Source organism: Strigops habroptila, chromosome 16 (assembly GCF_004027225.2).
Source record: "Strigops habroptila isolate Jane chromosome 16, bStrHab1.2.pri, whole genome shotgun sequence".
Lineage (NCBI taxonomy): Eukaryota > Metazoa > Chordata > Aves > Psittaciformes > Psittacidae > Strigops > Strigops habroptila.
The window spans coordinates 1094649-1119924 of record NC_044292.2 but is presented as its reverse complement, the minus strand read 5'-3'; the positions used below and the strand labels follow the sequence as shown (position 1 = coordinate 1119924).

The following is a 25276-nucleotide window of genomic DNA, read 5'->3' as shown; positions in this document are numbered from 1 at the left end:
TTAGCACAGTCTAACCACTACTTAGCCTGGTAATTTCCTATCACCCTAAGCCAGATGCCTGTGGAAATGGAAAGCAGAGCTAGAGACACAGTTTGCAAACTTCATGTGTTTCAAGATCCCAATTTCTTAGATTGACATTATTTCCCCCCAAAATGTTCAAAAAGCATTTAAGCAGTGAAGTTCTGGTGAAACAGAAAAGCCAGCAAGGCAGGCAGCAGGAGCTGATGGAAAAGTAGCTAGCAGGTTCACACTGCACGGAGGAAGGCATGAGGGGCACGTTGCACCTCAACCATAAACTGGCAAGTTACAGGAGTCACTGAACTCCTCGCAGTGTGTTACCTTGTGGTTGTGGTACGCCGAGCGGCTGGTGTGCAAGCTGGCCAGGAGGCTCTTGGTTTGCTGCTGGACACTGGAAGGAGCTGGCATGGACAGCAGCATAGTAGCCAGTTCCTGAGCTGCCACCTTGTTCTTCTCCTGCTCCCAAGAACAGACAAGAAACATTCTTCAGTACATTTACCATTAAGGTGATGCACGAATCTGATTTCTCAGTGTACCTGCAGCTCCCTCCCCTTATGCAAGTTCTACCTTCAACACCGTTTTAGTAGCCTCCTCAGCTTATTATTTGGCATTTAAGGAACATTTACATGTCTACATAAGAACAGTCCTTTTGAGGCTTCTCCCCTGCTGTTTTAGTAAACGAGGTCACTCTTCAGCACTAAAACCCCACCAGCAATAAATGCAAATGCCAACTGTCATTCCAAACTAGTTTCACATGCTCTTTGCTAAGTCAACTTTGAGATCAGTGCTCTGAGCAAAACGGATGTGGCTTCTCTCCCGTATCAGGCCCCCAGGGCTGCAGGAGGTGCTGCTGATCTTGCCCCTCCTCCCCCAGCTCTGAAAGCTCAAGAATGTATTCAGAAAGTTACTTGCCTTCTCGTTGACTGGTCCTACAGCAAAGCAGCTTTCCAGCGCTTCTAAAGAACTCACTACTAGCCTGAAGGGAGAAAGGAAAGCAGGCTTGAGTACAGCAACCCTTCTCTCTCCTTAGCACTTTGCTTTATGCGGGCTACAGTCATGAGTAGCTCAGAGACAGCTAACGAATGCCAAGTACAAAATCAAAGCATGATAAAACCTGCCACAGGCACCATGCATATCATTTCATTGTGTTACAGACCAGAGTTAAACCTGGCTCACGCTCACAGACAAACTTAGGACTGCTTTAATAATCCACAGCTGAAAGACAGGGGCTTTTCTCTCCCAAAGAGGATAAAATGTTTCCTTACGCAGCCTGCAGCAGGGATAACTTGGATTGTCTTGACAGTACCAATTCACCATGGCCCACAGACGTACATATGACTGCAGATCAAGGGGTGGTGTGACACATGGGAAGAAGCGTAACTGACTTTGCTAAGGGAGCAAGATTCTACTCGCTCGCTATTTCCACACAGGTTGCTCTTTCCAATTTGGGAGTTTCAGCACAAAATATTCCAAAGGAAAATTAACTTGGAGCGCTGGGTATGACCCAAGGCAGAGATGCTGAGGTCCAAACTTTTGACAGTGGTAAGGCAGGCTTGTAAAACACTTGCCCCAAGGGAAAACCTTACTTGTAACTCAGGGCAAAGTGCTGAACCTCCCCTGCAGCACTTGATGCCTCGTGGTAGACCTATCTGAGATGCCATCAGACACACCAGAAGGAGCAGTGCAAGAACAGAGGAAAAAGGAGGGAAGAGATAGGATTAAGGGGAGAATAACAGTGTAGGATTGGATATGAGGTAGAAGAAACAACTGTCTGATCTGGTGGTGGTAAATAACACAGTGCCCTACCCACAGCCACTCTCCATAAAGCTGGTAGGGGAATATCAGTGGGATCAAAAGACTGAAGGAGGGAACAAAGCCAAAAGAGGAGTCTGTCAAACAAGCCACACTTATGCTGTAGACAGCAAAAATCTGCAAACCACCTCATTTTTACACTTTGCTAAACCATCTGCCATGCAACGACCAGGATGTAAAGAAGCAAATGGCACTTGGAAAACAAATAGTAATAAAAGAACCAGTCAACAAAAGGCACATCATGTGTTCTGTCTCTCTGACACACACTCACTCGTGCAGAGAAAAGGATGGCATACTAACCGGTCCAGGGTGGTTAGGGACTCAGATTCAGAACTTTGGGGGAGCAAAGAAAAAGGAAAAAAAACAAACAAAAAGAAATGTGTAAAGCTCACAGAACAACTCCCTCAGAGACATTCTATAAGCAAAAGGCAAATCAAATGGGGAAGTCAGGAAGCTGGGGGAGCGCTATACACAGTTTGTTCTATCTGGGCAGCAGACACTTGCCCCATAGCAAAAGAAATCAAGGAGAACCAGGCCACCTAGCACAGAGAAGCCAAGCACACTGCTTAAAGCACCACTGAAGGTTCAATTTGAAGTGCAGACACCAAACTCCTGCTAGGAAAGCTGCCTCTTGCCTGCCATTAGTTGTTCCTGCTCAAGGGGCCCTTTATAAGGTAACCATGCTGCCTTCTGTTATACGTTAAGTAGAAATAAAGAGAGTATTTTCTTTTGGTTCTGAATTTTTACACTATAATCCCACTGCTTTGGAAAGCTGAGGCAGCATGTCTGCGCTGAGAGAGACATCTTGTGGAGATGTCACAGCAGAGGAGGGAAGAAAAGAGAAAATAAGCCCAGGGAAAAAAAAACCCATCCACTATTAGACAAAATGTTACGGGATGGCCAAACAGGTCTCCAACTGGACAGAACTACCACTTCAAGCCCTGACCTTTACCTGGCAATTTCAGTAAGACAAAATTAACCACCATTTACCCACAGTCAAGCAGCATACCCCTTAAAATGCTCATCTTTCATCAGTGCTAGTTCCTCTTTGATCTGTTTCCCTCCTATCCTTGCCAGGCTTCCTACAACCCTTATGATACAGGCTGTACGAGCTCAAAGTCTCTGTCTTCTGCTAAATATGTGCCCAGCTCACCCTTGTGGTTTGACTCTTGGTAGGGATAGGGCAGGGAAAAAACCCAGCACTTTTTCCACCACAATGGTGAAGCCCAAGACACACGGGCTACAAGGTAAGGTGGTGGGAACCACTTGCCTAAAGTGAACTTACACACAAAGCCCCCCTCAAAAGTGGCCTGAACTCCAGAGAGGCCCAACCTTTATGAGCTCTAGAGAATGAAACAGGGCCAGCTTGAAATGAGGACATGTACCAAAGAGGCAGAAACTTCATTTAGCTCTTCAAGACTGCTGAAACAAATGACCTTAGCAACACAAAGCATGCACACAGATCTATCCAGCTGCTCCAGCAGAGAAAGAGTGAGCACAAAGCCCTCCTTGGAAGATAATCATTGACTTTTCACTTATTGTTTTGTATGGCAACAACTCACTAACTCCCTTAAGTTCTCCCAGTTAAGAAAGGCACACAAGTGTATCTAGGTCCCCTCTACAGCAACTATAAATCAAAGGAAGACTGCAGAAATACCTCTCCAGGACAGTCCCACTGGCAGCAGCGGGCGTAGCTGACTCTGTGTCTCCAGTGCCATTCCCTTGATTCAGGTTTGGGGGGCAAACGTTGCTCACTGAAGCAGAAGGGAAATCCTCAGGGGGCTCATCGGGCCATCCAAATTGCTCTTTGGTTTTGCCATAGATTTTGATGGAATCCATCATCGTGACTCCAGCAGGATCCACAGAAGCCCCAACTGCAGTGATGAGAGAAACTGCTTAAAACCAGCAAGCCAGTTGCTTTTGAATACAAACAAGAATAGTTCATAAGGTCAGGATAGGGATTATGCTGTGCTGTTAATATACAACCACTCTGACAGTTTCATCTCCTTTTCAAGGCCACCTTCCTTCTCTATTACCTCAACACAGAATTACTGAGCTGAGTTATTGCACATTCATCCACTGCAGCAAGAAAGCAGGCAGTAAGTTATTAAATGTTCAAGATCCACCCCTCAAACTACTTCTCAGGTCAAACAAACAGATTCTGGATCTCTCCTATGGGGTGAAGCCTCAACCCACCCAAGCAAAACCAACAGGTACTGAAAGCAAACAAGTAACAAAGACTTACTGAAGATGGTGAGTTTTTTGTCAGCCTGCAGAGCCTCCTCCCGAGTGAAAGGGAAGTCAAACCAACGAGCCCTGGTCATGTTGAGCTGCATGGTGCGGCCAAAGATCTCCAGGTATGAGGGGGCTCTCTCTATTGCCTGTGTGCCAATCTGGATCCTCATGCCTGTCATCACCATCGTGCTGTTGTTGTTTGTCACTTCGATGGTGAAACCCCCAGGCTGTAGAGGACAAATCACAGCTCAGAAAGGTGAAGTCAGAAATTCTCTCCTAAACTAAGAATCTGAAGGCTGTACTCAGGTGCCTCTGCTCTTTACCTAACAGTATGCTGGGCAGACTTCTAACAAAAGGCATGTGTCCATCTGGACAATAACATCAGCTACAAGCCCAACAGAATCCCCAAATTTCCCTACTTACCTTTGTGTTGGCAACGTACATGCCCGTGGAATTGAGGCGGTGCTTTATCTGCTGAGCATTGTAAACCTGCAGCAGGTCATTGCCTCCAAACTCCACATCTGTGAGTTGCTGGTTGTGTTCAAAGAAGTCAATAGGGAAGTTCACTTGGCTGGATGTGCGAGTTGCTAAAAGAGAAGGAGAGGTGGTTTTGATAAAATACATTCAAAACAGGCACAGCTACAGCAAAAAAGCTGCAGAATGAACCTGCCTCTTTTGGAAATGCCTGTGTGAGACAGATAGCTATGGTTTTTTATATAGAATAACAGAATAGAATCATAGAATGGTTTGGGTTGGAAAGGACCTTAAGATCATCCAGTTCCAACCCCCTGGCACAGGCAGGGGCGCCTCACACTAGACCGTGTTGCCCAAAGCTCTGTCCAACCTGGCCTTGAACACTGCCAGGGATGGAGCATTTACCACTTCTCTGGGCACCCTGTGCCAGCGCCTCAGCACCCTCACAGGGAAGAGCTTCTGCCTTATCTCCAACCTGAACTTCCCCTGTTTCAGTTTGAACCCATCACCCCTTGTCCTATCACTCCAGTCCCCGATGAAGGTCCCTCTCCAGCATCCTCGTAGCCCCCTTCAGACACTGGAAGCTGCTCTGAGGTCTCCTCACAGCTTCTCTTCTCCAGGCTGAACAGCCCTAATGTTCTCAGCCTGTCTTTCTTAGCCACATACACCTATGGAGCCATATACATCTATGGAAACATTTTACCCAGACTCAGCCAGTACTTAGCCCTGAGCTTAACCAGTAAGTGGCAGAAGTGAACATTTTAAGTATCACTATGATGCTGATCAATCTTTACATCTACCTTTACCACCACTACCCTGCACAAGATATGTTATAAGAAGGCCCTTACTTATAGCAGCTGCCTTGCGCTTGCGAACTGGCTTCATGATGCTGATGACGCTGCTGGGCTGGAGAGAGGGCTGGAGCCAGTAGGAGGTATTCTCTACATTGGCCATGTAGATCCTCAAGCTGCCATCTTCACACAGGAGGATCATAGTGGTCCTCTGCTGCTCGTTGCAGGCTGTGTGACGGATGGCCACCATGTCCTGGATCTGCAAAGCCAAGCAATGCGAGTCAATGAAAGGACCTGGCAACTGCTTGAAGAAACAAACTCTTTGCATTAGAAAAACTGCAATGAAGTCTTGTTGATAGAACATCCAGAAACCACATTTTAACAGCCCAAAATACAGGGAACCATGACTAACCTTTGCTTTGGCTGGCAAGGTTTTAATCTCCTGGATGAGAAAGGTGTCTGGCTTCACCATCACCACCAGTGGGACGCCGGTGGTTTGCTGAACACAGCACACCAAGCCAGGATGGTTCATCACCTCAGACCACTGACACAGTGCTGGGGAAGTCTTACTCCCACCATTTGAACTGCAGGAGACAAAAGGCAGAAGCATTCATTTAAGAATGAAAACTACACAAAAACTACACAAAATTCATCAGCATTCCAATCAGCTAAAGCTGTGTCCTCAGCAGGAATTCAAAGCACTGCACTAATGAACAGCCAGGAGCATCAGTGCCTAGGTTACAGGTGAGACCACCACTTGAGTGGACAGAAGGCACAAGCATCCTAATTCACAGCCCTGATCCCTACCCAAAACTCAAGGCAAGACACTTACTTGTTAACATTTTATGCCCCAAACCAAGGAAGTCATTTTAAAACAGCTTTCAGCTATCTTTTTATCTGCACACATGCACAGTTCCATGTTTCAACACCCCAAGCAGGGAACTCTGACCCTTCTACAGAGCCTACTCATGCCAGTGGCTTTGTGTCACAGTAGTGAAGAGCCTGTGGCCTAGATGCCCAGCTCTGCTTGTCAGAACAGATGACAGAACAGCTTTTTTTCTTGCCGCATTCATAGCATAAGAGATTGGTTTCCCTCAAGGGAGTCTGAAAATAAGCCTTAATGTGCACAACACACAAGGTCCACTGCAGTACTGGTGCTGGAAGGAAACAAAGGCTTCCTGCTCTGCATCCTCCACAAGGGTGGGTAATCCCATCAGTTCCAGCTGCTGCACCAGTAGCAGCACTGCACTGTGCAGCAAGACTGCTCTGAAGCCACCTTTCTGCTGTGAAATACCAGTGGGAAGAAAAAATGCATATGTGCCCCACTGCCAAAACAGCCAGCTTTGGTTCCAAATCATTCTGCAATTAGGGCAGAAGCACCCTGAAAAGCAGCAAGAAATCATCAGGCAAAAAGGGGATCTTCAGCCCAAGCTTTGGCCACTCAGAGCTGGGGTGTTAATAATAATTAATGTCTATTAATAACAAATAGAAATTCAAACTTCAGGGGAGTCTCCCCCATGGGCCTCACCTCTTTATGTTAATTGGGAATAGCCTCTGCACTTCCAGATTGGCCCTGCTGATGGTGGCAGCAAAGGATTTGCCTTGACAGTAACTGAAGAACAACATCTGCAGCACGTGGGAGTAATACACTGACACACCACCTCCTGCTACCTGGCCATTACTGTCCTGTGGGATCAGAGAGAAACAGCACCAGATAAACACACATGCTCCGAAACATGCTGTCAGGCTTTGCAATTCTCATTCCAAAAAGCCTCTCCCCTACTCCCTCCCCACCAGTGAGAGAAGGCAGCCAGAAATGCTGCTTTTCTGATCTGAACTCCTTGGTGAACTCATCCATCAGCTACTTCAAAGGCTTTCATACCCGTAGGCTGAAGGCAGCACCCTCAGTTAGCACATCAATGTGCTTCACTTGTCTGACAGCCTCACATGGAGCACTCCCCATGTTCCCAGCTCATAAAAGAGCTTTCCTGAGGGCTTCTCATCCATCCCCCTGGTTTGGAGCAAGCTAAGGTAAAAACGCTGAGTGAGACATGAAGAGAGCTGCTATTAACCAGAAACAAAGGCTCACTCCACCTCTGCAGCCCCAGCAGTGGCCAGTAACTTCATCCACTGTGGTTACTGCACCTTTGGAGTGCCTTGCTCTGAGAACAGCACTGCTCTGAAGCCATCTCCCTGCTGAGAAATCCTGCTGGGCACGACTTCAGAGCCAGCCATGGAAAACAGGCTCCATTTCCCAGATGAAAGGATCAAGGGGTTTCATTTTCACCCCCACCCCCTTTCCCTGCAAGGATATTTCTCTCTTTAGAGTAACAGTGTGCTCATTGATCTAGATCAGGGGGCTTAAAAGGAAGAAGGAAAAAAGTAAGGAAGAAAGGGAACTTCTGCCTTCCAATGAAAACCCAAATGAAAGAGAGCAAGCCACTGCAGCCCAGGCTGCAAGACAGGGAAGTCACAAGCACCTTTAGGTCCTCATGATTGACTTCAAGCACATTGGTGACATAGAATGGTCCGTGCTGGGCACTGCTCGCCTCTTCCATGAGCTGGGTATAGATGTACCCAGCAGAGGACATGATCACGATGATGTTCTTCCCCTCCTCGTTGAAAAGGAAAGTGACATCCCTGATTTTGGAACTCGGTAGAAGGAAATAGAAAGTTGGACTCAAGGCATCTACAGAGAGATCATAAATCTGTGGAAAGAATGAGAGAAAGAATTCACTCTGATGACACAAAACAGTGCAAACAGACAAGAGTTGAGACAAGGGAACACCTATTAGATGTTACAGTTCTTTTTTTTGCAATTTGGGTTCTTTGGGTTTGCTTTTTCTTATGACAACAAACACCACAAATTCGTATTGCCAATTTATTTCTAACAAAGAATATTACCCCATTCTTCCACATGCAACTCCACAAAGATCCAGACTCTAATGTCTGAAAGACCTTCCAATCCACAGCTTATGACCAAACCTACCTTCACAAAGTCTGCAGTCACAATAGCAAGCTCTGTCTGAGATCCTGGCAGCCACACAGCTTTAATGATGAAATTGCCAGTGGCTAGTTGGGGGTGAAGTACCAAGTGATCAGAGACTGATCCAGAGCTGCTGAATGTTAACACGTGGCAGTCCTGGAGTAATGAAAAAACTTGGTCAAATATGAGAACAAAACGTTTATGAAGCCCTGAAGCCAAGAACGGGACTTTGAAGCCAGCTTTGCTCTTGGTGCCAATCATGATTCCTAGAGTGAGACTAAAATTCCTACATTTGAAATGAATGACAAGAAAGTTTGTAAAGAAAATAAAACCAAAACCCAGCCTCAAACACACAGAATCCAGTTGGTTCTTAGCTGAGTAATGGATTTGTGGATTCTGCACTGTGAAAGCTGAACCTGAATTTGGGAGCATACAAAAAAGAGGAGTCCTTGCTACAAAACACTATTTGTTACAGACTAGTTCTAAGACACTAAGTTTCACATGATGAAACCTTGACTCCCATCCTAAGTAAAACTGGCCTATACTACAATAAGTAGTACTATTTTGAGGCACTGCCTCATTTATTATATTATTCAGATAGGTGCTGCTCCTTTTACTCCATCCATCTAGTAGGAAAATGATTCATGACTGACTTTCTGAGCCAGCCCTGCACTAGCTCCTCAGAGGAAACACACACATCTAGTCTTGAGCTGGTGCTCCCAAGTGCCCAGAAAAGGGTTTGTCAGCACTCACTTTCAGTCCACACACGGCTAGGTAGTCCTCCTTGCAGGGGTTTCCAGTCAGGCTCAGCACAGTGAATGGAACGGGTGCAGATGCCAAACGAGTGAGGGTCAGTTTTCTTTTGCTGGAGTCAGCTTGTTTGAGCAATGCTGAGAGCTGAAGGACTGTGATCTGCAGAACAACATGAACTGTTACCCAACTTTACAACTCAACGTAAAAAGCCATTTCAATTTCAGCTCTGTGACTGCGTCCCCACACTTTTCACTGTTTCATAGAATCAACCAGGTTGGAAAAGACCTTTAAGCTCATCAAGTCCAACCGCTCCCCAGCACTGCCAAGGCCACCACTAACCCATGGCACTGAGGGCCTCATCTACACAGTGTGTGAACACTTGCAGGGACGGTGACTTCAGCACTGCCCTGGGCAGCCTGTTCCAATGCCTGAGCACCCTTTGGAGAAGGAATTGTTCCTCATCTCCATCTAAACCTCCTCTGGCGCAGCTTGAGGCTGTTTCCTCTTGTCCCATCCCTTGTTTCTTGGGAGCAGAGACCGACCCCATGTCACTACAACCTCCTTTCAGGTACTTGTAGAAAGTGATCAGGTTTCCTCTGGAAGAACTCTGTTCTCTGAAGAATGAGAGGTTTTCTAAGCTATGCAATACTTTGCAGAAGACCCAGATCTCAGAACAGGCATATTCTGTTTGTTGTTCAGTGCTCTGAGGCTGTTTCCTCTTCCTTTACAATCCAATATTCTCTACAGTGTTAGAGAACTCACCTTGCCCTTCTCGTGGCTCACAGCCAGGTGCTGCCGACGTCCATGTGGGGATGAGAGCACACACATGGCCACCCTCCTCAGCACATGGGCACTGATGAGCTGCCGGATTGTCTGGCCCTGGTCCCCACTGTAGTTCATGCGGACGTTCTCAAAAGCACCTTCTTGAGAGCCCAGAGTTGGGACCTGGGTCATGGGTAAAAGCATACAACGATATATCACTGAATTCTTTCTGTTTAGAAGTGCCCCCACCTATCCATGATCTATTCACTCCTTCAGTACCATACCATCAACTGATCTGTCATTTCTACTGACTTGTCCAAAGTATGTAGCTCATTGAGAGCTTGCTGTGCACGACTGCTGCTCCCCATGGCTGAAGCTTGCTGGAAGTTTATCTGAATGGCATCCATCAGGAAATTCAGCATCTCCAGCACCAAAGGTGCAAAGGAGAAGTTGGCCTACAAGAAACAGAGAAGGCAAGTAAGGCACAAGATGCTCCTGCTTGGAGTATTCACAAGAACTGCACGTCAACCACTTTTTACAGCCTGACACCACTTTTATGATCCCACTTATCATAAAGAAGAGCAGAAAAATCGAGCAACTTGGCTGATAACCAACAGAGTCTGCCCCAGATCCTCATCATAAACCATCTTCTCTTAACAGCCAGCTGATAGTTATACCTGGGACTGCAACTCCTCTCGACAGCCCTCAACATTTCTACACAGGCTGCTCTTCTTGGGTTTTTCTTCATCAGGGCCCTTCCCCTCACTGATGGTGACCTTGGCTTTCTCTGCAGGAGAGGTGCTGGCATGTCGGATGACACTCTCAGGCACCCTGGGCTCGCTCTGGAAGGCAGATTCTTTCATGGTAGAGCTCATACCACTGCTGGGAGTTCTCTTCACCAAAGCCTGGGAATGACAAGAGTAATGCTTAAAGCCCAAACCAGATCAATTTTACCACTGACTAAATGAATACAGATTGTAATAGCAGCAAAATTAACGTAATTTTAAAGAAATAAGTGCAATTCTCTTTGCTGCAAGGTTAAAGAAGTAACATAACAGCATCCTGCTGAAGTCTTAGCACTCTTAACACGCTTGTATCATGACATAACTCACTGCAGAACAGAAACCTCCACAAAAGACTTTAAACCTGAATTAAAACCAGCTTGTATGTTGACATGAAGACACTTTACCAAGCAACTGCCATCTTCCTTGGCTCCACAGTCACAGAAGAATGATCCATATTTTGCATAAGAAATTTCATGATCCTTGTGGCAAACTTTAGCACAAACTGTGCAAACACCGACCCCATCAACCATCTTGCAAGTGTGACAGTGGTACCTGCACAAAATAAGCCAGATGGGTTAGAAGATCCAATGCCTGAGGAAGGCCCACAGACTGCATGTTTCCTTCTCAATGGCCAGAAACGCCAGGCTGGAACTGTGAACACAAGTTTGGGCTGCTTACCAATGTTGATTCATGAATTCTTTCTGTGTGATGGTGAAGGTACAGAGTTTATTACAAAGAGAATCTTCATCCTGTCAAGAAGAAAGTTGCTTCAGAAAGGTGTTCTACCTGCAGCTACAGTAAAGGCACATGGTACAGAACACGATCCTCAGACACTAAATGTGCATTTTGAGAATAGGAAGTTTTAGCAGCACCTCACTAAAAGAAGGCAGCTGGTATCAAACCACACGGAAAGAGGAGATGGGAACATTTTGTAGCACCATGAAAGAGTGAATCAGAAAAACAAAACAGTAAGAAAAATAATGTATTTTGGATGACAAATTTTAAAGATTGCATTAATAACAGCTTGGGTTTCCCACCCAAAAGCACTTAAAAGCCTAATCTAAGCTGCCTGTTGATATACAAGCTAGTAATTGACAAAGAAACCCACAGGAACAAACCCGTCTTACTCCATTTCTTCCTTTTTGTTTTCTAAAAACCCCAATAATTTAACTGCTGTTGACATTACACAGTCAGCAGATCTATGCAGAAATGACAGATATTCTCTTCCAGATCTGACAGCTGGAGTTCTTCACTCATTCTGACATTAGGAGTAAACAACAACAACAAAATCTTGATTCATAACCTGAGGAATACTGATTTGGAAGCTGCAAAATAGATCTTCAACTCATCTGCAGCACTGACTGTGCCTATTGCCTACCGAATCTTCAGCTTGAGAGTCCTCCTCCTCCACTGCCAACTCTTCCACCCAGTCTGAATCCACCTCAATCGCCCGCTCCTCTCCATCCACAGAAAGGTGACTTGGTCCTTGGCCACTGCTCTGGCTCAGTGCGTTAGTGACATCAGCCAGGTAGGAGACAATATGGCATGTACACTCCAGGATAGTCACATGCTGTGAAGTCGAGATGAATGAAAATGAGAGGCAATACTTAGATCCCATAAGAGCATAGAACAGTCCCCCCCTGACCAAACCGCTTTAAAACTTCCCACTCCAGGGAAGTTCAGGTTGGAGATAAGGCAGAAGCTCTTCCCTGTGAGGGTGCTGAGGCGCTGGCACAGGGTGCCCAGAGAAGCTGTGGCTGCCCCATCCCTGGCAGTGTTCAAGGCCAGGTTGGACACAGGGGCTTGGAGCAACCTGCTCTAGTGGAAGGTGTCCCTGCCCGTGGCAGGGGGTTGGAACCGGATGACCTTAAGGTCCTTTCTAACCCAAATCATTCTATGATTGTATGAAGCCAAACCAGGACAGCTGGTACAGCTCCTGCCTGAGATTAATTCCTGCAAGTTAAGCAACATTCACGTCTTACCTTCCCTTGCATGACGTTTGCATTCATCTTTTCTACCACATTCTTCTGAGACAGGTATTTCTTGCTGTAACATGAAACAGTGGGTAAGACCATTGCAGTCTTTTGGAAGCACAAACTCTGACCAATAGCTTCAAGCATTGAGTTTGCTTTAGATTAACAATAGGAAATGTATACATGCAGTAATTAAATCAATCAAGAGTGGAAAAGACAAAACATATGGTTGTTCTTGGGACACGCACACACAGATCAGCCTCTCTCAGACACTTTCTATTCCAAACAACAAAAAATAAACTAAAAATAAGTGTGTATCAGTAAACATGAACTTCTGTCCCTGAATTCAGTGTTGCAAATTAACAACTAGCAGCATACAGTTGGCTCTTACCATCTGCCCAGCCAGTCAACAGCAGCACTGTGAAGCTGGAGGTGTCCTGCACCTTGTCCTGCACTAGCCAAAGTTGCCATCACGACCATCAGTTCAGGGAAGCCTGTGCCATCACCATTGGCCAACATTTCTGTTGCCATTGGTATTAGAGTACTCAGGAGAACAGTGCACACACCTTCTCCAACTTGGCTGATCAAAAAGAACAAAGACAGGTACATCACCCACTGAAATAAGCCCCACATCACCCATGCCTTCCCCATCACTTCATTTGAAAGCTGAGGACAAGAAGCCATCAGCAAATCACAAGTAATCTGCACATCTAGAGAACAAAAGAACTGACCAGCCCACCAAAGGAGTGACAAAGGTCGTACTCTACCTGTTTTCCCTAACAATGTAAGTGGTGAGGAGTTGCAGCAGCTGCCTGTTCTCTTGCACAACATCCAGCTGATCTGAATCTTTGGGTGGGGACATGGTCATCCTGGTTAACCAGGCCTGGAGACGTACAGGCTCCACACAAGCCAGCTGAGCCAAAGAGCCACAAAGTCGCAACAGGCTGGGGTTGGGACTCTTCTCAGCTGGGGGAGAAAATGGCTGGTGAGTGACAGATGCCACAGTGAACGTGTCTGAAGATGGCTTTCCATTTAAAGTGTGAGGCTGTCACTCCACTTCCTCCTACAGCTTTTCTTTCAAGCACCTTCATGTCACTGTCTAATATAAGAACAGTATAAAGCGGACAAAGGCAGGACAGAAGAGATTCAACAATCACTTACTCAGCTGGAAGAGTTTGGTGAAGAACTTCAGCACCCTGTTACAGAACTTGGCTGAGAGGTTTTCATTGGCTGTGGCCATCATGATCTGGACCAGTTCTCCACTGGATGGAGAGGGGAAATTAAGTCAGCTTTGTAAAATACAACCCATTCCTGGTTTTACGCTTGCCCTTGTATCTGCCCTCCTGTTTAAGACTGGCAATGGTTTGGTTTAACAGTGCTCAGCAGCCAAGCCACAGAAACTGCTTTCAGACAAACAATGAAGCCTTAACTCAGACTAAACCTTGTAAATCTCATGAGCTCCTGAGGTGCATACCAGCAGTCTCCACAGAACAAGTCTCAAAAGGGCTTATAGTGGTTTCCAAACCAAGATTTTCTTGCCTGTTTTTCCCTTCCATGTTAACAGCCCCCAGACTGCTTCAGTTCTGAACTGCTGAACAAGTAGAGAGAACAACCAGAGAACGGGTGGCTTTCTGACAGAGAAAACCTTTCCTCCAGTCCACCCTCACATCTCTTCAGAACACGGTGCTGTGCCATGTGTTTCCACCACGATTTATCTTCATACTTTTAAGTCAGGCCAACACCCCACCTCCACCCTTAAAATTACCAACCTATTGCCTGAGGAAGCACTGAGAGAACTTGGGATTTTGCAGCTTGATCTGTGACTGCCTCATAGACCAGCACTTCTCAAACCCTCCTTCTAATGCTTTTGACAAGTTTCCCCAGTGGTGATCACTCACCGGTGAGGACTCACTGAATATTTCATTTGGAGTGACAAAGACCTAGGTCCTCTCCCACACAGAAAGTCTTTTCACACTCTCCTGCACTGTGTGTAGGGTATCCTATCTTTACATGGCTCCTGTGCAATGGCATTAACACCCCTCAGGTGTTGACAGTGACAAGTTGAGAGGAAAAGGAAGAATAATCAAATTCTTGGGCTACAAATTTCAGGAATATTTCACCTTTCTGAAAAGAATTCCTCCATGGCTTTTCGGGCCTGGCTGCTCTCCAGCTGTTTCTCCAGATGCTGCAAACACTCCTCCAGGATGGACTCATCCAGGCCACTGAGAATCAAAAGATGCAAATTAAATCAGAATACAGAAGAGCAATTCCAACAATTAAGAGAGTCAAGAAGTGATCCATTTTGCTAATACAAGTCTAATACATTTTCTGCTCACTGAAAGCAGCTCTCCTTCCAAAAGGCTGGAGTAAAATAATTGATGAGCGACCATCCCTAAACAGTAAATCCACCAAATGTTCAGGAAAAAGGTGGCACATGATGCACAGCTGCAGTCAGAAACCTAGAATAATCTAGACCTTTCAGACACCTCACACGACAAAGTCCTATAAATGGCTGTTCTTTTTACACTGTAAGTCTCTCCTAGTGTTACTGCTTCCATAGTCTCCTGCGTTCAGCCCCACTCCACAAAGCACTCTGCAAGTAAAATCCAATTACATTTACATCCTCTACCAGAAGGCTCAGTACATCTCCCTCTGAATACTTTCCACCCAGAGAGGATCAGTGTTAAAAAGATGCAGCATCATCATGCCTAATGGTTTTATGTTTCAGATGGGTAGAATCAACATCTGTGCACCAAGCTTATTCCCTCTATACATACAGTGAGTAAGGGGTGGGAAGGCAAAATCTGCCTAGTTTGCTGTGATAAAGCAGGGATTAGCCATCCTTACAAACAGCAAGAACAGAGACAAAGGAATACAAAGCAAGTTAGGTCAGCATCTGCAGCTTTGATTTCCTGCTTGTATTTCCATAAATTTCTATTTGCTGAAATAAAAAACTATCCAGACAAAACGTGCTCCATCCAGATTTACAAGAGATGATTCAAATCCCCACTGCCTGAACAGCAGTGCTGGAAACTCTCGTAATGAAATAAGACATCTCATACTTTTAGTCTGCAAATATACAAGTCTTCAACAGATAAAAATAAGCTATTTTTCGCCTTTGAGCTGTTCAATAGACACTGATATTTAAACATACTGTAGTAATTCTTTGTATACAGCTCTGTGGGAGGAGAACCACAAGCCACCCAGCCCGTTACCTGTTTGGATCAGAGTGATGGGCTAATATGTTATAGCATCCTGTGATCAATTTCTCATAGACTCGTGCCAGGAATTCATCAGATTCTGCAGGGCCCAAGATCCTTTCCAGGGAGTTGCTGCTTATTTCTGCCACACTCTCTGTGCTGGTCTCCAAAAGGAGGGGCAATAGGGAATGAATCACCTGTGGTGGGTTCAAATCATCTGACCAGCTTGAAAAGAAAAAGCAAACAAGTTAATTCTCTGCATGATGTATCAGAGAACACCCTTATTGCATAAATGAGCAGTCACACAAGTAAGGCACAAGTCTAGAGGAAGTTAGTGATAAAACCCACCTTAGAAAGGTGGGATAAACACACTGCCTCAGCCATTTTTCCCCTCAGAAAAACAGTCTTCATCTGGAAAACTCTACACATTTCTTCTGCATATGAACAGTTACTACATTTTCCTAGACATTCACTCTACCACTTACTGGTAGAGTGAAAACTTATGGTTTTGGACTCATCTGCAGTGTCAACAACTATTTTTCTGTTTCAGAATATCTTAGAGTAAGTCCCTGGAAAAAAAATCCTTTCATTTCACTTTTCCCTTGTGCTTCGAAAACATCACACAAGTGAATGATAACTAAACACAAATGTATTTGTTAGATCCAAATTGTCTCAGTTTATACCCCAGTTTCTTCAAGTTCCTATTTGAAAAACTGTATTAAAGCTTTCTCTCAGGAAGTCTGACTTCTAGAGATAGCAAATCAAGACAAAAAGGCTGTCTTTCATTCATGGAATTTTAAATACATGATACTTCTAGTAAACTAAGAGTAACTCCATTAAAGACTTAGTTCCAAGCATAGTACCAGTTCACTAAGCATTCCACCTGAAGGGGCTGATGAAGACAGACATTCCCAGGAGCAGACAGATGGATACAGCAAGAATGCCATCTAGAAAGCACCACTTACACAATGAGGTCCCCAGTGAGCCTGACCAGGGAGAGAAGGGTGTGCTTTAGGGAAGCTGCAAGAGGTAGACTTTGGCTGCAGAGAGTACCGAGGTGGGCAGCCTGAACTGCACTGATGTAGCTTTCTGCTGGGATCGTGTCATTCGCGAAGGCGTTGCGCTAAGGATTGAGACACACGCAGACATCAGAGCATTTATCGTTAACAGAAAGACACCCTGCCCACCATTCCCAGTGATTTATGGAGTTAGGATCACACCAGATCCATCCACAAAGCTGGACTCACCCACGAGCCAATGTTTGGAAACTCGTTTGTATGAATGTTGTTCCATGATTCACATAAAGTCTGCACAGCTGATGGCAGGTTCTGAACAAGTGTTGGACCTGCAGTTAATACAGAATCATAAACACTGAGTCATTTCATGGGTCCTGTTGAAAACTGGAATGCTTCTGCAATGCTATTTTAAAACTAGATCATTATTCAAGACACAGCTGGAGCTAAACTGAGGTGTAATTCCACTGTTTTATGCTTTTGACAAGTCAAAATTATCCTTAAGTTTGCAAGAGCTTCCAAGTTTCTTCCACGTCATTAAAACCACAGAAAACATGGCAAAAATACTCTTTTGCAGCAGTCTTCAACATATCAGTATTTCAGAATTCCCCTTCCCACCAGAGCATCAACATGGTTACAAAAGCATTTCAATAATGCAGGTAAGCCCACAAGATAGTTGCTCTTTCAAGGTTTGCCCAACTTTTTCAGTTGTTGGGATGCTAAAGGAAAAGACTTCCCAGCCTGCTGCTGACAGGATAATGCACTCACCTGAACAACGTTGTTGAGAATGTTAGCCAACATACACAGCTTTGAAACTGAACGTCTGCAGCACTGTACAAAGCTTTACCTACACAGAGGAGGAAATCTGAACCATCCAGTACCCTCACCTAGAGTATTGGACTTGCAACGGCTGGATCCAATGGCCAGGACAGCAGCATAACCTCGTAGCTTCTCCTCAGAGGGTTTGTTCTCAGTGGAGCCCTCTTCAGAGAGGCTCCGTAGCAAGTAAGATCTGCATTCAGGATGGAAAGGATGCATCTCAGGAATCAGCTCTGCCTTTTAGAACTAAGTATGTCAATATAGTGACAGATAAGAAAGCAAACTCCTGAAGTTCTGCCCCACACTTTGTGTTCTTAGTTCACCATTAAGGGAATTCTGGGCTTTTATCTTCTTTAAGCTACCTACCAGGAAAAGTGACCACTCAAAAGAAAAAGCTCAGTTACTTTTGCTTTCTTCTCCATAGGTTCTAACAAGAGTTTGGAAGACTTCAGACTTTTAATGTAAGAATTAACCTCCCCTCTCTTTCTTGATGGTCTGACAGTCTCAATATTGAAAGAACCTTAAGTGGCACTATCCTAGACAGTGGTAAGAGGAGGTTTCATCTTTGGAGGAAAAGTTGGGTTTGCAAGCTTGCAAGAAAGCCTTGAAAGATCAGACAAGAAGGATGCTTGGAAACAATAACTTCATACACATGGCTTGAGAAGCTGCTATTCATTCTTCTTTTAAAACAATGAACACTATAGAGGACCTAAGTCAAGAGTAATTATACTGGACTATAATGTAAAAAGGCACCTACCTCTAAGAAAACAACAAACCAAATGCAAAGAAAGCCCTATGCACACAAGAAAACTGTATTCCTACTGGTGATCCTAAGAGTGTACCTGGTAAACGTAGCATAGGTGTCAATAAGCTGTAGCGTAGCAGGGAGGAGGTTCTTGGTTATCTCTGAAGACTTGTGTGGATCAGTCTCTGCAGCTAGCTTGGAAAAGTGCTCATCTAGAGAAACCTGAATCTTGGAAATTGCAGCATCGAGGGTGTAAATGGACTGTAAACTGGGAACTTCGTGCAGCTGGAGAATAGTCGTGCAGTCAACACCACAGAAAGAAGAGATCTTAAAATACAAAGGGATGGAGCAGTAAGTGCAAATCATGCCACCAAACCAGAAGCTCCGTATACAAAATTGCATTCACACCACCTTTACCTGTCGAGCGAAGTATTCCTCTGCTATCTCCACATCATACTTCACTGAGCTGCACTTGCTGGAGGCCAATTCAATGAGAGAAGCAGCATGGTCAGCTTTCATGCCCTGCTTGGTCAGGTGATCCTACAGATGCCAAAAATAGACCTGTCACACTTCAGAAGCACTCTATAGTTAACCACTCTGCCAATAAGCAGGCTAGAAAGCTTTAGAGAACACGGCCACAAGTTCCCATTTCTCACCATCACACCCATGTAATGAATCCCACATGCAGTCAGCATGGAAAAAACAAGGCATTGACATTCCTACTTTCAACAACATCCCAAAACACCCCTGTAAGGATGAGGCTGTACCTTGATCCACGTGACGTAAGACGTGATTCGCAGGCGGGAAGACCAGCGCAGGGTGTGTAAAATATCACATTCACTCATCTCTGGTGTGTTCGTGGCCAATTGATTCATGTAGGTTTTGGATGGAGGCAAAATCCCTAATATCCTCCACAGGATCAAGAAGTAGTACTGAAGTGCACAGGCTTCCTAAACACAAGTAACAGTTGGACAAATTAGGGAAGAAAGATTGCAGTTTCAACCATTACAGCTACTGAAATGATCTCCTCAAAGACTTCAGACTCCTGTAGATGTGCCACATGAGATGAACACATTCCACAGTTGAGTTTGTGTCATATAGGACAAGGGGTGATGGGTTTAAACTTAAAGAGGGGAAGTTCAGGTTGGAGATAAGGCAGAAGTTCTTTACTGTGAGGGTGCTGAGGCGCTGGCACAGGGTGCCCAGAGAAGTGGTAAATGTTCCATCCCTGGCAGTGTTCAAGGCCAGGCTGGACAGAGCCTTGGGCGACACGGTCTAGTGTGAGATATCCCTGCCCATGGCAGGGGGTTGGAACTGGATGATCTTAAGGTCCTTTCCAACCCAAATCATTCTAGGATTCTATGTAATTATGCAACAAAGAGGAGAAAAGAAAAACGAAAGATTACACAATTTTCTTCTCTGCTTCATCACATTCTAGCCAGACCTCCTGGCATTACCAGGACACAGGGCAAGTCTGAAACATGTTCTGAGTTAGCAACTCATAAGATGTACCACCACCATACATGCTGCCTCTAGCTATGGGATTTTTAAGTTCCTCATTACTCCAACCCTGTCCAAAAAACTTCAGCTAAATATTTTGCTTAAAAGTTTGAAAACAATGTTACAGCAATAGTCTTACCAGTGCAGTGACATTTTTGTTCTCTTTCCTCCTGAGTGTATCAAACTGTGACCCAGCAGCAAGCAATGAAGTCAGGGCTGTGTAAAGCTCATCATACTTTGTAGTCCTAGAGAAAAGGACCTCACAAACCTGCAAGAAATGATGTGTCAGGATCCTTGCTTTGCAATTGCACAGCTCTGTGTTTATACACAGCCAAGCTCTGAAGTGTTCAGAACACCCATAGACCTAAACTATGCAAAATAGAACTTCAGGAAGTTAGCTCTGCCGGGAATCTCTCTCCCCAGTCAGAGCACCAATGAACTGGTTAGAAGGGAGCATGCACGAAGCAAGCCCATAGCCTTGATGGCAACAAATTTAGTGAGGAAACAAAACCCAGGAAGATGGAGCTAAATTATGGGAAAATAATTCTAATGCCATGTGTCTTTGCTGCAGATGTTTCAGCAGCACGGAAAAATCAGCACGGATATGATAGGGCTCTGTCACAGCATATGCATTTGAATCACAAGCACTACTACAAGTAGTCCAACACGTCTTCATAGACTTTGCATACTGGCTTCCCTGAAATGAGGTGCATAAAGCAAACCCATATTATCTTATCCAGCCACTACCCCTTTCTCCACTTAGTAAAAACTTCTGGTGTCTCTGCTTCATCAACTCTTCCCTTCTTGTCTATCTTCCTTGGCACTCATCAAATCTGCATGGCCCGTAAAGGCTAACAGAAAGGTCTTTAAAACAGCAATTGCCATACCGTGCTATCCAGACGGTTCAGATCATCTTCAGAAGCTTCTAGAGATAGGATGCAGTAGAACCGGGGCTGTGGAACTGCATCTGGAACGTGAGGACAGAAAATAATGTTCCAAGTGATGGTTTTAATCAGGCAGTATTGTGTTATACTCTCTCCTCCATCTCCACCACCCTTCACATTAAGACTACTACTACCAGATTCTACTAAGCTTGCTCCATGGCATGCTATATGTGCTGTAACCTATGGTATATGCAGCCAAGGTTTTCCTACTCCTACAATTCTGGTACAATAAATCCATATTTATTTTCAGTTACTTGCAGCATACTCCTAGATGACAATAGTTTTGTTTAATACAACTTTTCTTGCATTATCACATTTTTAGCTATGCCCATTAGAAGCAGGAAAAGCTATACCAGAGCACAGGAAGGGCTCTCCGGGATTTGTAAAAGCAAATCTGGGAATCAAAAATTCCTTACATCGTCTTTGTTACCTGATGAACAGTGTTTGGTCCAGTTTTCTTCCACTTCTTTAAAGCCGTGATAGAGTGGGACAGACGTTCGTCTGCTGCTGTCCTGGGACCCACTCACCCACCCAATGGGTGGAGTCAGCAGATTGTATTGGACCTAAGTTCAAAAACACAGACAAAAAACCACCCGTGGCATCTCTGTCATTAGGGATGGGGGGGAAATACAACCACCAACACCACAACCCTGTTGGTAAAACACAGTCATTCCCAGCTTCCAAGGGAAGCTCCAGACCCTATCTCATAGAATGGTTTGGGTTGGAAAGGACCTTAAAGCTCCTCCAGCTCCAACCCCTGCCACGGGCAGGGACACCTTCCACTAGAGCAGGTTGCTCCAAGCCCCTGTGTCCAACCTGGCCTTGAACACTGCCAGGGATGGGGCAGCCACAGCTTCTCTGGGCACCCTGTGCCAGCGCCTCAGCACCTCACAGTAAGGAACTTCTTTCTTGTATCTAACCTGAACTTCCCCTGTTTAAGTTTAAACCTATCACCCCTTGTCCACTCTGATGATTTTTATTCTGGAGTGAGCAGTTAAAATCAATGGTCAAGCTTCTACCCACTGAAAAAGCCATGCACAAAACACCAGCATCCCATTAATGACAACAGTGACCAAAACCTCAACAGTGAAAAGCTAACGTAAGGACACAGTGTACAAGGTGTTCCTGAAATGGTGCCTCAATACCCAAATACTCAAGATTTTGAAAGATAAGATGGGGCATTCATCCTGCCCGTACCAGGATTCATTAGGACACGAGTTACACCAGGAATTCACACTCAAACAGAACCTGCTGCTAGGACTCAGCAACTGTAGTTTAATCACACATTATAACTCTAAAAGCTGGTAACAACGTCAAACCCAATTTACTCCTAAAGGCCATGAAGAGACCAGAACACACCAAGCAATTGCCTGTTACACATTTCTGCTGGGTGACCAATTAAATAGCCAGAACACGACATCAAATCCTACCTGTTCAAAGAGGTACACAGGGGCCTTAGAATACTGATGGAGCAGGTAGTCAAACACCAAGAGGAGACGTGCCACGATAAGTGGGACAGAAGATTGCTGGGTATCCATGTTCCCTGTCAGCTCCACAATTGTCTGGATACAGAGCATCATGGTGGATCTGCGGCCCCTCTCAGAGAAATTGTGAAAAATAAGCAGCAGCAACTGGAGATGTTCAACATTCAGATCTTCTGTGTCACTGGGAAGAGTCCCCTGCAAGGCATTCTGCTTCAGGGTGCCCACAAACCTGACAAGAGGAGAGGAAGTTTATGAAGTTTACTTTTCTCTTGGCTTAGATCCTTCTTAACTCTAGGCTGGAGAAACATTTTCATCATTTTCCTTTTCTGCTTATTCTTCTAACACTGGCAATTTCACTGATTATCACTACATGAGGTATTGGAATAAGATGGTGCAAACAGTAAAACCTACTTGTGATGGAAAATATGAACAACCATTCAAAAGAAGAAAGAGAGATGCAAACCTGTTCCCACAGGAAAGGCTGCCCGCTTCAAGTCAGCTAAACCTAGCAGAGACTTACACACTATGGCAGAAAGCAAAAATCTTGGCACCATCATAACAGAACTTACCAGAAAACTGCTGAAATGAGACATTCCCTTTTTAAAACCAGGATTTAGCTTTCACCCACTTAAATCCTGATTGTAGGTTTTCTTTCCTATGGTCTAAGTGAAGGACTCCAGCAACACACAGACTGACCCTCTGCTCCTCCCAACATCACACACCATCCCCACTCAGAGAACACACACACACTGGTTATGCTGGTCCCAGACAATTTGCCCTTGATAGAAAACAAAGAGATTTAAGAGATGACTTTCAACTTAACATAAAAGTATCTCACCTTTCCCAGACTTTAAGGCATTCTGGAACATCAGGATCTCCCTGGGCAGTAGCTTTATGCTGCCAAATGAGGAGAAGTCGCGAGAGCACCGACAAACTCTGAGGGTGGATGTAGAGAGGCCACGGGCCCTCCGAGAAAGGGGCAACTCCCAGCTGCTGGAGAAGTGTGTTCTGGAACAAAAGAGACTTGTTAAGAAGAGGCAAATCCTGTCTGATGCTTTAAAAGCATGATGTGAACAAACAGCAGGGCTCTCCGAGCTCCTAAGGGTTCACACAGCAATCCCTCTCCTATCTCAAACACAGAGCACAGCTACCAAGGGACACGGAATGCTGTCACTGTGCCACCTGAAATACAATAAACTTGCAACTTTAACATCAATGCATAAAAAATGGCATTAATGAGCACTACTCATTTCCTGCAGTATCACCACAGGAGAGATTGTGCTACTATGTTCAGTATCTAAGAATTCAGAAGACCTCTTTGAGCAATAGGACAAGGGGTAATGGGTTTAAACTTAAATGGGGGAAGTTCAGGTTGGAGATAAGGCACAAGTTCTTCCCTGTGAGGGTGCTGAGGCCCTGGCACAGGGTGCCCAGAGTGGTAAATGCTCCATCCCTGACAGAGCTCAAGGCCAGGTTGGACAGAAGCTTGGGCAACATGGTCTAGTGAGGAGTCCCTGCCTGTGGCAGGGGGCTGGAACTGGATCATTTTAAGGTCCTTTCCAACCCAAACCATTCTGCGATTCTGTGATCACAGCAATGCTGCTGCTTTTCAAATATAGTAAAAAGGCAGATTTCTGAAAAGTTCAACTGCTTTAAAACAAAACCCACAAACCATCAGAGTATTTTAAATATGGCAGAAAACCTACAGTAGTCAACAAAAAGTATAGGGATTGAATTCACTGATTGCAAGCAGATTTATGCTTCTACTTAAATATTTAGTCAGGTCAGCCCATGACCCAGCAAAGAAACCTAGAGGCTACAGAGTCAACACATGAAAGCAAAAGGATTAATTTGATTCTCTCCTGAGAGAATTCCAAGGCCTTTTGGCATCAGTCCTGACAGCAAAGCAAATCTGCAGGAATACCTCTTGAAAAAAGCATGGATAGAGGCAACTCTCCAAAGCAAAATATACTAACTCATTGCCTTTTCAGCTTTCGTCAGCTTCAAAGTTCAGTGGATTAATGTGAACTCTGGATGTTAAGTTTACACTCTGCAGGATGTTTTGTACTGGATGACTGCAAAGGTCATCCACCTCATTAGAGCCAAAACATTCCAAGTGCTGTTTGCAAAAGAATATACTCTAGGGCTAAATGGAATCATCAACACACTACTCCAGGTGTGGAACATCTGTGTGGAGACAGTAACAGACAGAACACTTCTTCATTTTATTTATAGATTCAATCACAGACTTACCTGCAAAGCAGGGGACTGAAGATCTGAGGTCACCAAGGAATGGTTGAAGTGATACAAGGCAGCAGCAAACTCCTCATCGGACGTGCCTGTAAGACAGGGATCAAGCCATTTACTGCCATTACTCTCCTTCATTTCAAATTTCCACATGAAACTAGGACAACACACCCCTCTAACTCCTACAGTCTGTGCTCCATAACACAGAAGCTCTGCTCACTTACCTTTTAGCCCATCCTTATCCACCTCTTTGATGATGCTGGCCAGTGTAGCCATGTGCTGCTCTGAAAGAGACACACTCAGGTAGTTGCGAATGAAGTTGTTCCTGGAGTTCAGCATAGAAGAAGTGATGAAGTTCAAAATGTTTGAAGCTAGGCTCAAAAACTGGGAAGAAAGGAGAAACACACTATAGAAGCAACGTTAAACAAAAACTAAAACACCAGCAAAACAGATCAAGTGCCCGAACTACCCTCCAGAGTACAGGTTTACCCATTGCAACCCAGCTCACTGCACTCTGTCCTGTATCTGTATCAGGACTGATGACAGATTCTGACAAGGTTGTAAGGCTCTCACTTCTCCACTGCAGTGTCTATTTCTGTCTTTCCCTGATGGAGTTGGAGCTAAAAGCATTCTGTCAGCAAGTCATTTTGCTTAAAGTTCTGCCCTCATTTTCCCTCTGTCTCTGTAACCCAAATAGATATTACCTTCAGCCTTTGCTTCCCTGGCAGTAACAAA

The 25276-nt window shown here is 44.9% G+C and overlaps 1 protein-coding gene across 8 annotated transcripts in view; it reads right to left on the bottom strand.

Moving 5' to 3' along the window:
• The window catches only part of UBR4 (ubiquitin protein ligase E3 component n-recognin 4), an 80950-nt gene that overhangs the window by 42964 nt on the left and 12710 nt on the right, over positions 1-25276 (bottom strand). For all 8 annotated transcript variants that reach the window (XM_030507613.1, XM_030507615.1, XM_030507616.1 and 5 more), the window contains 36 exons: positions 24766-24925; positions 24548-24633; positions 23133-23302; positions 22241-22523; positions 21241-21373; positions 20754-20833; positions 20006-20134; positions 19134-19316; positions 18784-18906; positions 18464-18693; positions 17690-17814; positions 17037-17134; positions 16755-16912; positions 15805-16014; positions 14710-14811; positions 13751-13851; positions 13357-13555; positions 12981-13169; positions 12599-12662; positions 11995-12186; positions 11295-11365; positions 11021-11168; positions 10509-10736; positions 10116-10286; positions 9832-10014; positions 9070-9228; positions 8320-8472; positions 7811-8038; positions 6859-7016; positions 5743-5914; positions 5388-5589; positions 4489-4652; positions 4076-4292; positions 3488-3704; positions 931-994; positions 340-474 (listed from right to left, as the gene is read on the bottom strand). In XM_030507613.1, coding sequence (XP_030363473.1) covers positions 340-474; positions 931-994; positions 3488-3704; positions 4076-4292; positions 4489-4652; positions 5388-5589; positions 5743-5914; positions 6859-7016; positions 7811-8038; positions 8320-8472; positions 9070-9228; positions 9832-10014; positions 10116-10286; positions 10509-10736; positions 11021-11168; positions 11295-11365; positions 11995-12186; positions 12599-12662; positions 12981-13169; positions 13357-13555; positions 13751-13851; positions 14710-14811; positions 15805-16014; positions 16755-16912; positions 17037-17134; positions 17690-17814; positions 18464-18693; positions 18784-18906; positions 19134-19316; positions 20006-20134; positions 20754-20833; positions 21241-21373; positions 22241-22523; positions 23133-23302; positions 24548-24633; positions 24766-24925 — 5685 coding nt within the window. The remainder of the gene's footprint in view (positions 1-339; positions 475-930; positions 995-3487; positions 3705-4075; positions 4293-4488; positions 4653-5387; positions 5590-5742; positions 5915-6858; positions 7017-7810; positions 8039-8319; positions 8473-9069; positions 9229-9831; positions 10015-10115; positions 10287-10508; positions 10737-11020; positions 11169-11294; positions 11366-11994; positions 12187-12598; positions 12663-12980; positions 13170-13356; positions 13556-13750; positions 13852-14709; positions 14812-15804; positions 16015-16754; positions 16913-17036; positions 17135-17689; positions 17815-18463; positions 18694-18783; positions 18907-19133; positions 19317-20005; positions 20135-20753; positions 20834-21240; positions 21374-22240; positions 22524-23132; positions 23303-24547; positions 24634-24765; positions 24926-25276) is intronic.